This window comes from Hippocampus comes, unplaced genomic scaffold (assembly GCF_001891065.2).
Source record: "Hippocampus comes isolate QL1 unplaced genomic scaffold, H_comes_QL1_v1.1 scaffold195, whole genome shotgun sequence".
Classification (NCBI taxonomy): domain Eukaryota; kingdom Metazoa; phylum Chordata; class Actinopteri; order Syngnathiformes; family Syngnathidae; genus Hippocampus; species Hippocampus comes.
Genome location: NW_017806076.1, coordinates 472,112 through 486,342, shown reverse-complemented (window position 1 = coordinate 486,342; position 14,231 = coordinate 472,112). Strand labels below are relative to the sequence as shown.

At 40.4% G+C, this 14,231-nt stretch overlaps 2 protein-coding genes across 3 annotated transcripts in view; one reads left to right on the top strand and one right to left on the bottom strand.

The window, feature by feature from the left end:
- The first annotated feature begins 990 nt into the window (after positions 1 to 990).
- Positions 991 to 6,359, top strand: LOC109530693 (uncharacterized). 2 transcript variants are annotated; one of them, XM_019894584.1, is made up of 6 exons: positions 991 to 1,259; positions 1,999 to 2,399; positions 2,891 to 3,056; positions 4,409 to 4,531; positions 5,608 to 5,698; positions 5,792 to 6,359. In XM_019894584.1, the coding sequence occupies exons 1-6, from the start codon at positions 1,208 to 1,210 to the stop codon at positions 5,988 to 5,990; spliced, it is 1,032 nt and encodes a 343-aa protein (XP_019750143.1). In that variant the 5' UTR covers positions 991 to 1,207; the 3' UTR covers positions 5,991 to 6,359. The 2 variants fall into 2 exon arrangements, with proteins under 2 accessions (XP_019750143.1, XP_019750142.1); XM_019894583.1 differs by having other exon boundaries at positions 2,888 to 3,056.
- Positions 6,360 to 10,392: 4,033 nt separating this feature from the next.
- LOC109530715 (aquaporin-3-like) overlaps positions 10,393 to 14,231 on the bottom strand; it is a 21,410-nt gene continuing 17,571 nt past the window's right edge. Inside the window, exons 4-8 of the mRNA XM_019894622.1 lie at positions 12,746 to 12,872; positions 12,531 to 12,668; positions 11,621 to 11,736; positions 11,320 to 11,537; positions 10,393 to 11,217 (exon numbers count right to left, since the gene is read on the bottom strand). Coding sequence (XP_019750181.1) covers positions 11,013 to 11,217; positions 11,320 to 11,537; positions 11,621 to 11,736; positions 12,531 to 12,668; positions 12,746 to 12,872 — 804 coding nt within the window. The 3' untranslated portion in view covers positions 10,393 to 11,012. The remainder of the gene's footprint in view (positions 11,218 to 11,319; positions 11,538 to 11,620; positions 11,737 to 12,530; positions 12,669 to 12,745; positions 12,873 to 14,231) is intronic.

Here is a 14,231-nt window from a genome sequence, read left to right as displayed (position 1 = left end):
ATCATAATTAATTCATCAAAATTACTGCTAAAATCGTGATTTTGAGATTTTTTTTCTTCTTTTTTTTTGGTTTGTTTTCACTGCTGTATGTGGTATTTTAGCCAAGCTTCACGACAGAGGAAAAACATCATGTGACCACATCGCCCTCCAGAGCTGTCCCATTTCTCACCATAATGAGTGGACAATCCTATTCAACTTGGAACAATGTTCTCTTCTATTAACAGATTTATGCCCCACTGTTGGTCATTTGCATGCATACGGATTAGATCACCGACTGCTGTGAGTGTGGTCAGAAGGAGGAAAAACAACTTGCACACTGGAAGGAGATACAGTACAGAAGAAGCATTCAAACCAATCAAGAAATACTTAACAGTATTAAAAAAAAAAAGGGGTGGTGGAGAATCTGTGGAAAGTGGGCCAGATACAGTCCTGCAAGAATATTGCATACACGAGCCGTGCAATTTCAAAAATGAATACCATTTTTCAAAACTAGTAATGCTTGTACAGCAGGGGTGTCAAACTCATTTCACGGGCCACATTTACGGTTTGCCGAGGAGGGCCTTTATGAATTTTGGGAAACCATATAACCATGTGTTTCATCACCTCCACATGTTACATACACAGCGCACAACAAATTTATGAAAAACTAGTTTTAAAATCAGAAGTCAAGAATATTGACTGTTATTGTGGAGTACGCATGACAATTTGAAATTTTGGTTCAGACTTTTGCATGCATCGTGGAACTTCACATGCTTGATTTGCTTTCGTGGGCCACATAAAATGATGTGGCGGGCCAGATCTGGACCCCGGGCCTTGACTTTGACACCTGTGTTTCACAGTATTTAACAATAAAGTAACATCAAGTGAATTTACTACGGCACGAATAGAAATGAGGTCAAATTTCTACTGGTTGGTAAAAAGAAAGTTGGGCTGTGGGCGTGTAAATATTGACGCAATGGCTAACACTTCATCGGGCAACAATTTGCGCTTATAACTGAAAAGCGATGCGGGGAGTTAATGGCGGTCCCTTGGAGTTGAGGAGAGGAATGCGGAGAGCCCCCCACCGCCTCCTCCACCCTGCCTCCATTCATCCACTCACTGCAGTAATTCACGCAAGAGCGCCGAAGAGGCAGCATGAAGTCAGACCACTTCTTTCCAGCTACCTGCACTTGTTCTGTCCGAGTGGCCCACTGAAGTCTTTGCAGCCATGGGGAAAACTCTGAAGTCTATTTCTCTCCTTCCACTCCTCATTTTCACTGGTGAGGCATGACAAGAGCGTGTTGATCTTGTAATCGAAGCTGTTTGTTGACCGAACTGTTGGCAGTTTACTTTTCATGAACTTAGTGTCTCGCTACTCTTACCAACATTTGCTTTTGGCGTCACGTCACGGTGTTTCGACCAATGCTGATGTCTTTAGTCGTTCAATATCACAACAAAAGCTAAGCAAACAACCGTACTGTTTATTTGAAATGTTACTTCTTTGCACAATGAGCTTGTCCAGTACTTTACTCCAGTTTGAAGAAAGCTCTGCAGCATTTAGACACGTCAATTGCCAACTAGTGTCAAGCATTTTAATGTACTTTTTTACATTAACTAATTTTAATGTACAAAAAGCGTTCGCGTCAATGCTAATGCTTTTTTGTACATTAAAATAATGCACGTGCAGTACTATCATGTGCAAATGATGTGATGTGTGAATGCTGAGAAGCAAGCATGTTTCTCTCAGCCCTTACATACTACATCAGTTTGATTCGACCAAAAAAAAGTTTTTAAATGCATCGAATCATGCTTTAGGGTTGTTATTGTGAGTCGCCGTCTCTGTGAGAGAAAGACACCTCTGACGAAAAAACAATACAATCATTTTGACTCGCCACATCTTTCGTGTATACGCTCATTTTGAAATGATTATAAGCATTGTATTGTGTAAATACATTACTTTGTCTTTGCTGAGTATTAACACAGTTTTCATCGAAATTGTTTTTGCTTCCCCCTATACAGAAGTCTCTGGTCTAAACATCCGAAACAAGCTGCTGGGCACATGCCTTCAAGTACATGATGGTTCCCCTGGAGTGAGGGTGTCGCTGGGACAATGCGACCCGCATTCAGCCTTCCAAAAATGGCTGTGGCTGCCTGAGAGCCAGTCTCTCCGAAACCAGTACACCGGGGAGTGTCTGACTGCTCCCGAGGAGCAGTTTGAGGGTGTGCATCTGCAACCCTGCCACCTTCAAAATGAAGAGGCTGGTGGCCAGTTAGCACCGGCCTCAAAGATGGGCGGTGATGCAGGCAGCCAGCAATGGTCTTGTTCCAAGAAAGGCCACCTGACTTTGCTCGGTAAGGGGCTGCACCTCAGTGCTACTCAAGAATCCACTTTGGTCTTTGTATCACGGGAACATAAACAGGTGAGGATTTACTCTATTCAAGCATTTACCGAATGTCGTCATCACAGCTAGCGACAGTTCACAGTAAACATGTGAAGTGTAAAAATATGTGAATCGACTCGGAGGGCGGCCATTTTACCTTATACGTACTCTCACTTACTGTTGACAGAAAAAGCCGAAGGGCTCAGGTAAATGACTGGAACGGCTCCGCCTGTTCACTTGGTTTGATCACGTGGCGTTCGCAAGCTTAGTGGTGAGGCACTGTGATGTCATCTAAAGTCGACAGCAAGTGTCAGTACAAGACAAAATGACCGCCCCCTTAGATGGATGCAAGCAGGTGGATTTTTCTGCTTCATTCATTTTCCACAAACCCAATATTAATCCGAATCCCTTGTTAAGACTCGCAGGGTCACCTAAAACATATTATTGCAAAGAACATCTTTGACTTGACTTCCTCTTTAGGTATTTTGTGAAAAAAGCGTTTGTCCCGTTCTATTTGGATTCACAAGCAGGGCAGCAGGTGGAGGACGCTGGACAACCAAACGTTGTTGTGTGGAGGGAGGGACACAAAACACCACCAGCACCACCATCAAAACTACCAAGCACACCACCCTCTGGGGAAATCAATGGAACCGATCCTGTTACCAAGTGCTATCTCGGATATGGACAGAAAAGCAGGTTGTACATTGTACATTGTTGTACATTATAGGTTTCTCGATAGCAAGCGAGGAAAATAGTTACCGACGGAAGCCAATAGAGTAATATGGAAATTATCAGTGGGGGAAAAGAGTGAATCCAATGTCGGCTAGAAGGAATGTTTCGCCTCACCCCCTGCAATCTACAATGGCTATTTCTGTTCATCTCACCACCTTTTTTTTTTTTTTTTTTTTTTCTAAAACCATTTAGCTGTGTTTTAGCAAAAATATTGAAACTTCCCAGGAACGATGCTCTAGTTTTCAACCTAAATATATCAATCATATTCAGATTAATGTAGCATACAACAAATTGTACCTTTTGACTGTTGGGGCAACTGTTTGCCATTTAAAACCCACAATAAAAATATATATTTTTTAAAAATCCTTATTTACACGATTGGTATATTTTGAGTAAAATGAGTTTCAAACTCAACGCTTTTTTTCTGTCTATCAGATTATATTGTTTATCAATGCTTGTTAAATGGGAGCCATTTCAAGTCGTACCCTGGCACTCAATCAGAGACAAGAATGTTTCAAGTGCTGTACGACAGCGAGGATTACATCCAGTGTACTGTATAACTGAGTACGAAGGACACAGAGAGTGGCCGCTTGATATTTTTTTCTCCTCCCCACCTCCAAAACAAACAAGGTCAAGAAAAAGGCTTGTCTTGATATCATAAACCAAGTCCAACAATTGCTGGCGGCAAACAACATTGGTAATCAACTCAGTGAAATCTAATCTATTTGTGTGGGGGAGGGTTGATTTGACGTGGCGTGTGTTGTTGCAGATGACCTCACCGGCAGAGCTATTTTTATTCAATGTGGAGACATTTTCGTCCCTGTATTTCTCTGTTACCTGCTTATCAGGGCTAATCGCTCATCAATATGGTTAATCTCTACACAGTGTACAATATATAATTCTAGTGGGTATGATGATACAGTATGGTATTTTTCAACCGCAAATGATTGTTACAGCAGAGGTGGCAAAAATACATGGAAGTACAGTTACTTGGACTGGGAGGACAGATTCCGTTCCTGATTTGTACAAAAAAAAAAAAAGACGTTTGTCACTTCCTACCACTCCTGTAAGAAATCGTTGGCTGTCTCAAATTAATATACAGTCAGTGCACTGTTGCACCAATCGATATTTTCTTCTCGCTGGCAGTCAGCCAGCTACCATTCATTTTGTCATGTCATAGAAATCCAGATTCCTGTTGTGGTTTCACATAAATCTAGACGTGAGCATCCACTCCCTTTATCAGATGCAGGGCAGGCATTTTGTCGCAATCTGGGATCTATTCAATTTGACGCATTTCTCTTCTCCCTCCCTGACAGTTGAAGCTACATTTAGTGATGGAGTCACCGAAGAATTTGCAGTCAGAGACGTGTCTGATGTTTTCTCCCAAAGTACAAAGTCCCCCGAGGATCCCACCATGGTTTTCTTCACCATGGACTATGGTACAATCATGAATGTTTCAAAGGAGTCCTCCTTGTGTCATTTGAAGAGAGCAAATGTTTGATTCAGCTCTCAACTCTAATTTAGCAACGAGATGAACTCTTGCTTTTTCACCACTAGACGGGGCTATAGCAAAGAAAATCGAAAGAATCTTTCCTGCCTGTGCTTGTCCTGAGCTTGAATATCCGATTAGGCCTCCAGAGTTCTTTGACAATTCATTTCTTAATTGACCAGACTGGGATATAAAAAACACTTCATAAATTATTATGATTTTATATTATTTATTTACTTTTATGGATACTTCTATTATCCAGATGAGATCAAGCTTCATTTATTTAGTTGAAAAGAGAAGTTTAAAAAATATGTACAGTAATATACTGACATTACATTCATCCATTAATTTATGTGATTTGAATTTATATTTCATAGATTTCAAATTAAATTAATCTACGAATAAAACCCATCTCATTTGCAATATGTTTGTGACCGTAAGAAGTAGTGAAGTTCATTTAAGTCACATGAAAGAATCACGAAACAGAAACTGTGTCATGTGAACAATTGTTTTTTTAATTTTAAATTAAATACAGTTCAATTATATTTAACTTAAAACTAAAGTACATTCGGATGATGGTTGTTCTTTTTTAGAACACATTCATGAAAACATTCAAACATTTATATGTAGGTCGAATTTTTATTTAAATTTTATGTGCAGCAAATTTTGTTCGAAGCGTCTTTTAAGGACTTTTTTTTCTAGAGCGCAGTGTTCATCCTCAGTCTTTGAAGAATGTTACGGTGTCTTAAAATATTATAAGAAATACTGTTTAGGAGTAAAAGCTCTGCCTTGTTTTGATGAACACTTTGGCCCACTACACTACTGTAGTTTAATGTTGGTCATGATGCTGGTAATTGGAGAGCCAAGTACTTTTTTTTAGAAGCTGCTTGTTGTGAAAAGTTTGAGAACCCACTGTTGGAAGTATGCCGCATCTCATAGAAGTCTACAAAACATGTGCAAAGAGTTTAGAACAGTTAACGAGTCGTTGCCAGAAAGTAATGATGTACCGCTTATGTATCTTCACAGGCATGAGCTGGAAAATAACCATGTTGGTTTTAAGCTCCTTGGCTCTCGTGCTTGGAACGGTCATTCTTATTTTCAACGTTTACTCCAATAGGTGAGTGTCGACACGCCAACGTAAAGAACTGTGCATGTCGACTTGAAGTCAATCACCTCACACTGTCTCAAATTTTTCATCCGGGTGAGCCAGAAGGAAAAAGGTGGTGTGTGTTTTGAAGTCATACACTCCAAAGCCAGAGGCGGGCATCCCGGGGTCCCCCGTGCCTTGTGAGAGAGCCCCGTTAACGGAACACGCCATGCGCTACCCGCTCTCCTCCCCAACAATGCAGCGAGGAGAAATCCTGATTGAGTGGAAAGACGGCACGGTTACACCACTGTATGAAGCCTGATGGTTGTGCGCGACATTCGACAGCATGCTTACAGAAGGGAACAAATATAAGACTGGAGTTTTGTTTGGTTTTTGAATATTTTGAGTCGAGTGTGTTTGGTAAGTTGCACACAGTTTCCATATGGGCTCGTGGTTTAAGTGCAGCCACCACAGCAAAAAAAAAAAAAAAAAAAAAAACAAAAACAGTAGCTTGGCAGCCTTTAAACGGTTTGGAAAATCTTTTTTTTTTGTTTGTTTGTTTTGTGTTTCCATAGTTGACGCAACATTTCGTGCAACATTTCGTGAATGGCCGGAACCAAACCATTGCTTTGTTTTTCATTCCAGTTTGCGTTTAGCTAATTAGGAGGGATTGTTTGACTTGGGAATCCAACTGTAGTCACCAGTTAACTAAAAAGGTCGAATCTTGTTCTCATGTACCATAATGATTGTTGCAGTTTCAACATGTGGTCATTAACGAACAGTATTTAATCATCCCCGGGGGGGGCAAGGCAAATCCATAAGGAATACGGAGCACTGGAAATGATTATCGGAGGTGAAGCATTTTGATGTGTTTTTAAGAAAGTGAATTAAGACTAAAACAATAAATAATTGCTTTAAATTGGGAAAAAAAAGTTCTCATGACAAGTTTGTGGCCCCAGGCAATTTGGTGTGTTTGCCTCATGGTGTGTTTGTTTGCTGGTTTTGGTTAGTGGAAAAGTTTTCTCCACTCTCTGTAATAAAATGAGACCGGATTAACATTTAGTTTACATGTGATCCATTTTTTCCCGACGTAGCTCATGCACTTTTTTTTAATGCTAATTTTTTTCATGACAACTTTTTTACAATCTGTGGACATGGTTACATATTTGTCTGTTGTGGAAATGAGGACATTAAAACATTTTGTACTGTACTAATATTTCATGTTCATGTGGGGCTTGAAGAGCACAGTAGAAATTAGTGAGATCAATTAGTTTGGCGCTAATGTGCTGAGTCAATGTATTTTTTTTTCCAAAATAAAATCACTGTAACTTTAAAAGGAAAATAAAACCTCATATGAATGTATTAAAACCACTGACTTTGTATGATTTTGTGGCTTCATTAAAGATTGACGTATTCTGGTTTGGTACGGTGGACGACTGGTTCGCGCCTCCGCCTCACAGAGGTTCAGGGTTCGACTCTGGCTCCAGCCTTCCTGTGTGGCGTTTGCATGTTTTCCTCGTGCCTGCTTGTTTTTGTTTTGTTTTTCTGGGTACTCTGGTTTCCTCCCACAAACATGCATGGCACGTTGATGGAACACTCTAAATTGTCCCGAGGTGTGAGTGTAAGATCGGTTGTTCGTCTATGTGTGCCTGACTATTGGCTGGCAACCAGTTCAGGGTGTATCCCGCCTCCTCTCCGAAGACACCTAGGATAGGCTCCAGCACCCCCTTGTGAGGACAAGCGGATCAGAAAATGGATGGATGGATTTTTTTGGTTTTCCTATAGATGCCGTACCTGAAACAAATAGTGTGTGTGCATGCATGTGCATCAGATAAAGTACAATTTATTGCAAAATATCAGAAAGTTTGATTGCAGTGCCATAAATGTTTTGACCATCCCAGTCGCCCATGCCTGCTCCGGTTACTTGGAGAGCATGAAATTTCTCAAGTGTACAACATCAGCCTGTAGCATGGAAAATTCCCAGCAGGTCTGTTTTGGAGTCTTTGGGGGGGCTCCAGCTTTGGGGGTGGGAGACAGATATGGCCGCTCCAGGAGTGTTAATTGGATTGCATTTTCACAACAATCAACAGATGTGTGACAAGGCAACATGGTTTGTTTTTGTCATGTGTTCAGTTGAAGCAAGTGCTTCATTTTGGGGCATATTTTAAAATGATTTCTTGGCGTTAGGATATAAAACGGTCTTCCCTGATGGCAGTGTTTAAACTAATGAGAGGGAGGCAAATTGAATAAAGTGCACACTGCACATGGAAAAAGCCACAGCACCTCGACGCAAACCATATGCGCATGTTTGAGAAAAACAAAGTTTTTTGTCTTTTGTGAATGGAGAAACTTCATCTGCCCTTCTATCATGATTGGATAATAATTCATTCTCCTTTTTCATGTGCTTTAATTTGTGTTCCTTTGACAGCATTGTAGGAGTCTGAACTATATTCGTGGAGTAGAGACCTCTTTTGTTTCAGCAAAATGAGCGTCATTCTGTTCGATGCACTCATCAGCTTCGCTGCCACTCACATGCTGTATTGATAATTCTCAATAATGATCAAAAATAATACTTATATTTCTATCACAAAACACGTATTTTTCTGAGCTAACGTCAAAGTGGTGTTGTCTTATTCGCTTCCATTCCCGAAAAAAAATCCCCAATAAGCTTGTTGTCTTATTTTGTGTCCCCAAATGCGTTTCGTTGACAGAAGTCCGGAAATAGATGTCTCTCGATGAACCAAATGCAGTCGTGTTATCTATTTAGCATCTAAAACCTTTTCACAAACAAAATGGTAGATGGTTAGAAGTTGAAAGTGACATACCACAAGGATGAAGAATGCCAGGAGCAAATGTTTGGGCTGAGACTTTGGTATGTACAACGTGGCCTAAGGGGGCGTAATACAGACTTTAAAGCCATGATCCGGAGCAGATTTTGTCAAATGGAATCTACTTGGTATGTAAGATGCCATATTGAGGGAATTGTTCAGTTTAAAGCATGAAAGTAAGGACGTGTGCTTTCTCTGCAGCAGACCTACATTTCCTCCTTTCTGCGACATGTACACCTCAAGGGTCATTTCGTTCCCCCCCGCAAAGAAATAGAGAACCATGCACTTGTGTAAAACACAGTATGCAATGGAATGTAACTTAACACTGAAAAAAATGGTGGGTTGAATTTACTCAATTTTGCTAAGTGTTGCAGAAAGGAAAAAAAAATCTTCTGGATCCAGGTACATTTTTTAATTCAGTGGACAGTCAACTTTAAAAATGTATTCTAAGTGTTGCAGAAAGGAAAAAAAAATCTTCTGGACATTTTTTAATTCAATGGACAGTCAACTTTAAAAATGTATTTTAAGTGGAGTAAAAGCGATTCCTGAATGTTTAAAATTCCCAATAGTGCTGAGGCCCCGCACACCCCCCAAAATGGATCCAGAGGATTTTATTTCGTGCAACCACTTGACAAATTAAAATTGAGTACATTCAACACAAACTTGTTTTCGTGGAGTAAAAGCGATTCCTAAATGTTTAAAATTCCAAATAGCGCTGAGGCCCCCCACACCCCCAAAATGGCATTTCCCTATTGCCCTTCTTGATGACCAACTTACATATCAAACACAACATCAGCAGTTTTAAATTAGCAATTTTAATATGATTTTATAACCGTCTTGTTTTATCACAGTTGTATTTTTAGTTACTAATAATTATGCTCTTAAATGGTGTCACTCAACATACATGCAGCCTTGTTATGAAAACATTTTTTTGCCACATACAGTGTAGGAAGAGGAAAAAAATGATCGCCACTTTTTGAGTCATACATGACTCAGCAGGAGCGCCATCGAGCTAATTGCTCTGATCAAAGGTGAACGTAGGGTAATTTTTCCACTTCTATTTCTCAGAATTATTCAAATGTTTTGAGTTGTAATGGGGTGCAGCAATCAAACCACAGCAGCCCTGCAAATCAATACTCAGATCATGAAAATCAAAATACACAAACTATATCTGATAATATTTCTCCCAAAAAGTGTTCCTTTGATATTTGAGATAGCCAAAAAAAAAAAAAAAAATGGAGCCACAAGCTAATCCAAAAAAATAAAAATTTCCTTTGATATTTGAGATAGCCAAAAAAAAAAAAAATGGAGCCACAAAGCTAATCCAAAAAAATAAAAAATGATGTATGTGGTGAGGGACGATGGGCAGACAGCTGGAATGAGAGATGATGCAGAGAGCAGGGAGACGAAGAAGGGTGATTCACTATGGCAACCCTCGAATAGAGGTAAGCCGAAAGGAAAATATGAGCACCTCGGTTGACTTTTTACCGTTATAATTACAAAACGAAAAAGCCCCGCCGTGGAAAAAAAAAAGGAAACTGTTATTCTGAAAGTCAAGACCCACATTTGAATTATTTCAGCTGACCTCGTAGTCAAAATAGAGCCGAAATGTCAACACTGTATGAGGTACACCGCAAAATGATGCAGTAGCTAAATTTAATTTTGCAACTAAAAATCATCTTTTATTCTGAGCGCACAGCATAGTATGATCAGTGCGGCCATGCTTTCTAACCTAACTGAACATTAATTGAATAAAAATTCTCAGAGGCACAACCAGCGACCATTGCCACATTTGTGCATACTGACGTGTTCAAGTGAGTAAAAAGAAAAAAACCTGCAAGGGTTGTTAAATATTAATGAGTGCAACATTGGATAGAGACAGTGACGTCATCCACATATGATAAAAACAACTTTTATTGTATCAGTACAAAAAGAATCACCCACCAACCGACATTGAAAACACAGGCTCATATTCCGAGACGGCACCAAACAGGTGCAGCTTTGTGAATCAACAAACATGAATTGTAACCAATTCATGATGGAAAAAAAAAATTGACAGTTAACGTTGTGATTGAATTGTTTCCCCACAGTGAAATATAAAATCTTCTTCAAACATCACGTTTTAAATCTTGAATTCAAAGATTGAAATTGCCCGGACAGACACGGAAACTAACTTGGAAAACCTTGCATACTAAGTGCATGGACAGTTAAGATATAAATCGCTTCATAAAAAAAAAAATAATAATAAGTATTTAAAACTACATCGGTACCAAGTATAAAATACTGTTTCAATTTGAAGACCAGGGACACAACGTCAACATTTACATCTCTTCTTAAATGGATGTTTGTGTTGTCATGCTTCTCCCCTCTACCGTCTTTCTTCTACAAACGCAATACAAACACAAAGAAAGTAAATTACTGTAGCTTCATTTCATGATCCCAACCAGTCTAGCAGTTAAACTGCGGTGAAAAGTGGATCACACCTGGTTTGTTTTCAACAAAACGGCCAAAGAGGCTCAGTGCACTTGTTTGGTGGCCTCTTTCGACTTGTCGTTAGCAGCGACGCTGGTGAGCCGCAAGTTCTCCTCCGCCTCGGCGTTCCTGCGGTCACGTACTTCTCCCTCCTCGTGGAAGCCGACCATCATTTGGTAGATGACCACGCCGATGAAGGTGCCGAGGAAGGGGGCGAAAACCGGCACCAGGAACCAACCGTTTCTGACGCTGTGAAAAGGACAATTGCGATGCTTTGTGAGCATTTCAGGTCAACAAGCGCTCCCAAAAGAACTGACAATGATCATCATTCTCAGGGAAACGTGCGCTTACGTGAAGACTTCTACTCCCCAGCCGGCCATTGCGGTAAAAAGACGAGGTCCGAGGTCTCTGGCGGGATTGACTGCGTAGCCCGAGTTGAAGCCCATCGACAGGCCGATGACCAGAACCACAAAGCCCACAGTGAAGGCCTCCAATCCTTGTGGGATGGGATTATTGTAGGGATCAACGATGGCCAGGATACAAACGATCAGTGCCGCCGTGCCAATAATCTGCAGAAAAAGGGCAAGGATAGAAATGCTCAGTTCAAGGAATCACGGCGTATTCAATGACTGCTGTTGCTCAAAAATCTTGCCTGGTCAAAGAAGCCGTTGACAAGAGTGAGATGTTTTCCAGGATAGGTGGCAAATATTCCAGCTGTGGCATTCGGGCCAGTGACATTGAACGCACCGGGACGGTCCCACAGGGCATCTGAATTGGGTTTTAAAAGAGGGAAAAATAACACGAGTTGAGGATTTTCATTCCGTAACTTGGTCAATAAAAATCAATTCATACGAAGATGTACAGTTTGGTGCTGAGCCGATATAGAATTGTTTTGCCTTTGTTGTGGGTTTTGTGCACCTATTTCGTTTTTTGGGGAGCTTGGAAAATGAAAATACTGAATTTGTTTATTTGAAATATTTGCATAAGACTGTAAACAGTGACTATTTTGACTGACATGGCATGTGTTGATTCCAATTAGGACTATTAAGACCTCCCAGACGTTTTCAGAGCAAGACAAATTCTTAATTTGATCACTCCGTGAAGTGTAATTGAAAGATGAAGAACAAAAAAAAATATTCCATGAAACAAAAAAAATCCTTCATGAATGAAATAACCAATTCATGCTTACCATAGTACATGCCAAAAATGATGGCATACGAAGATGTACAGTTTGGTGCTGAGCCGATATAGAATTGTTTTGCCTTTGTTGTGGGTTTGGTGCACCTATTTCGTTTTTTGGGGAGCTTAGAAAATGAAAATACTGAATTTGTTTATTTTAAATATTTGCATAAGATTGTAAACAAACAGAGTGACTATTTTGACTGACATGGCATGTGTTGATTCCAATTAGGACTATTGAGACCTCCCAGACATTTTCAGAGCAAGACAAATTCTCAATTTGATCACTCCGTGAAGTATAATTTAAAGATGAAGAACAAAAAAAAAAAATTCCATGAAACAAAAAAAATCCTTCATGAATGAAATAACCAATTCATGCTTACCATAGTACATGCCAAAAATGATGGCTGCACCCAAGAAACCGCCGATGGTTTGAAAGAGGAAGTACATGGGGAACTTTCTCCAGCGTTCTCTCCCGAGCAGGCATAGGGCAAACGTCACTGCGGGGTTCAGATGTCCTCCTGTGATGAGCACATAGACAGTGACCCTCGGTACCGCATTGAATGCGATACATTTGAATGAAAAGATCATGACATACCCGATATTTGGCCACAGACCAGAATCCCCAAGGTGGCCGCAAAGCCAAAGGCAAAGTTGACAGTCAGAAACAAACCATGAGAACCACTACTCAGCACCAATTGGGCCACGGCACCGCAGCCAAACATCTGCAAAACAAGTTGACCTGATCAACTCCACTGTGCAACCTTTCAAAGGTTCTCCAGAATTCATCCAGCATAAGAAAAATATTTTCTCTATACTTGAAAAATATATACATATATATGCAAGTCTCACTTTGGTCTCAAATGAGTTCAAAATGTGGCTGCTCCCCTCTCAACTGGAACACGTAAGAGGGAGCACATAACTCCTATTCTGGCCTCTGGCCGCTGGCGGACTGTCCACTTTGAAGTCCTTTTTAATTCTGCCATTTATTTTCAAATCTCTAAATGGTCCCACCCCGCATTAAATCTCTGAGCTGCTCCATCTGTTCAGTCCTGCCCGGTGCCTCGGGTCAGCTCAGCAGCTGTTTCTGAAGCTCCCCAAGTCTCAGCGGAAGCGCAGAGGGGTTGCCAAACGATGGAATGACCTCCCAGTGCACATTAGACAAGCCCCTTCACTGCCCATTTGTAATTTTGGGGGCTTTCGGCACAGGAAGAGACTCGCATGAGAGACTGCCCTTGTTTACATTCTTTTTAACTTTGTTACTCTTAATCTTTTTTTTTTCCTCCATCACCACCTTGTTTAATCTGATTTATACTATGACCTATCAATGTTTCATAAGGGTTCATTAGTCATCGAACTGTTCCTTCCTTCCTATTTTTTCCTAAATCAAACTAAATTAGAGGTCAATCAGCATATGGTAATTTAGGTGCTGTGATTATGTGATTTGTCAGCCAGTCAAGGTCAAGCCAAGGTTTAATGATCATCATCATCCAGAGGAGGAACAAAAAGCCCATTCAAAAGAGTCTTCTTAGAATTATAAAAGCTCCGTTGTGTCCACATCATCATGTCCCTACAATCACCCAAAAATTTCATGAATGTTAGTTTGGTAGTGTGTCTTGAGCAGATGATTCTTTCCAAAATAGTCATTTTCCGCACATCAGGAAACATTAAAGTCTTGCTTACTGTGAATGTTTTTTTTTTATTTTTTTTTTTTTATGGGTAGGTTAAAGAAATGCATGGCCTGAAACCTCTATTTTGCAATAAGACCACAGGAAAGAAAGCATCCAGACTCATAGCACCTGGATTTTATCATCTCAACACCCAGATGGGGGCGCTCATTAAAATACCGCAAAAATGTGTGGGTTTTGTTTCCTGTTGCTAGCTGCTTTGTAGCGTTTTGAAAGCTTTAGAATATTCCACTGTGAGTGTGTAACATTCAATCTTTTTGTTTTGAAAATGTGGTTCGCTCAGAGGACCTCACCTCTTACCAACCAAAGTTAAAGTGAACGATTCAGCAAGTTGCGCAACAGTGCGGTGCCAGACACTCTGGACAGGCTCATAAAAAACAAAGTGTGACACCCCGC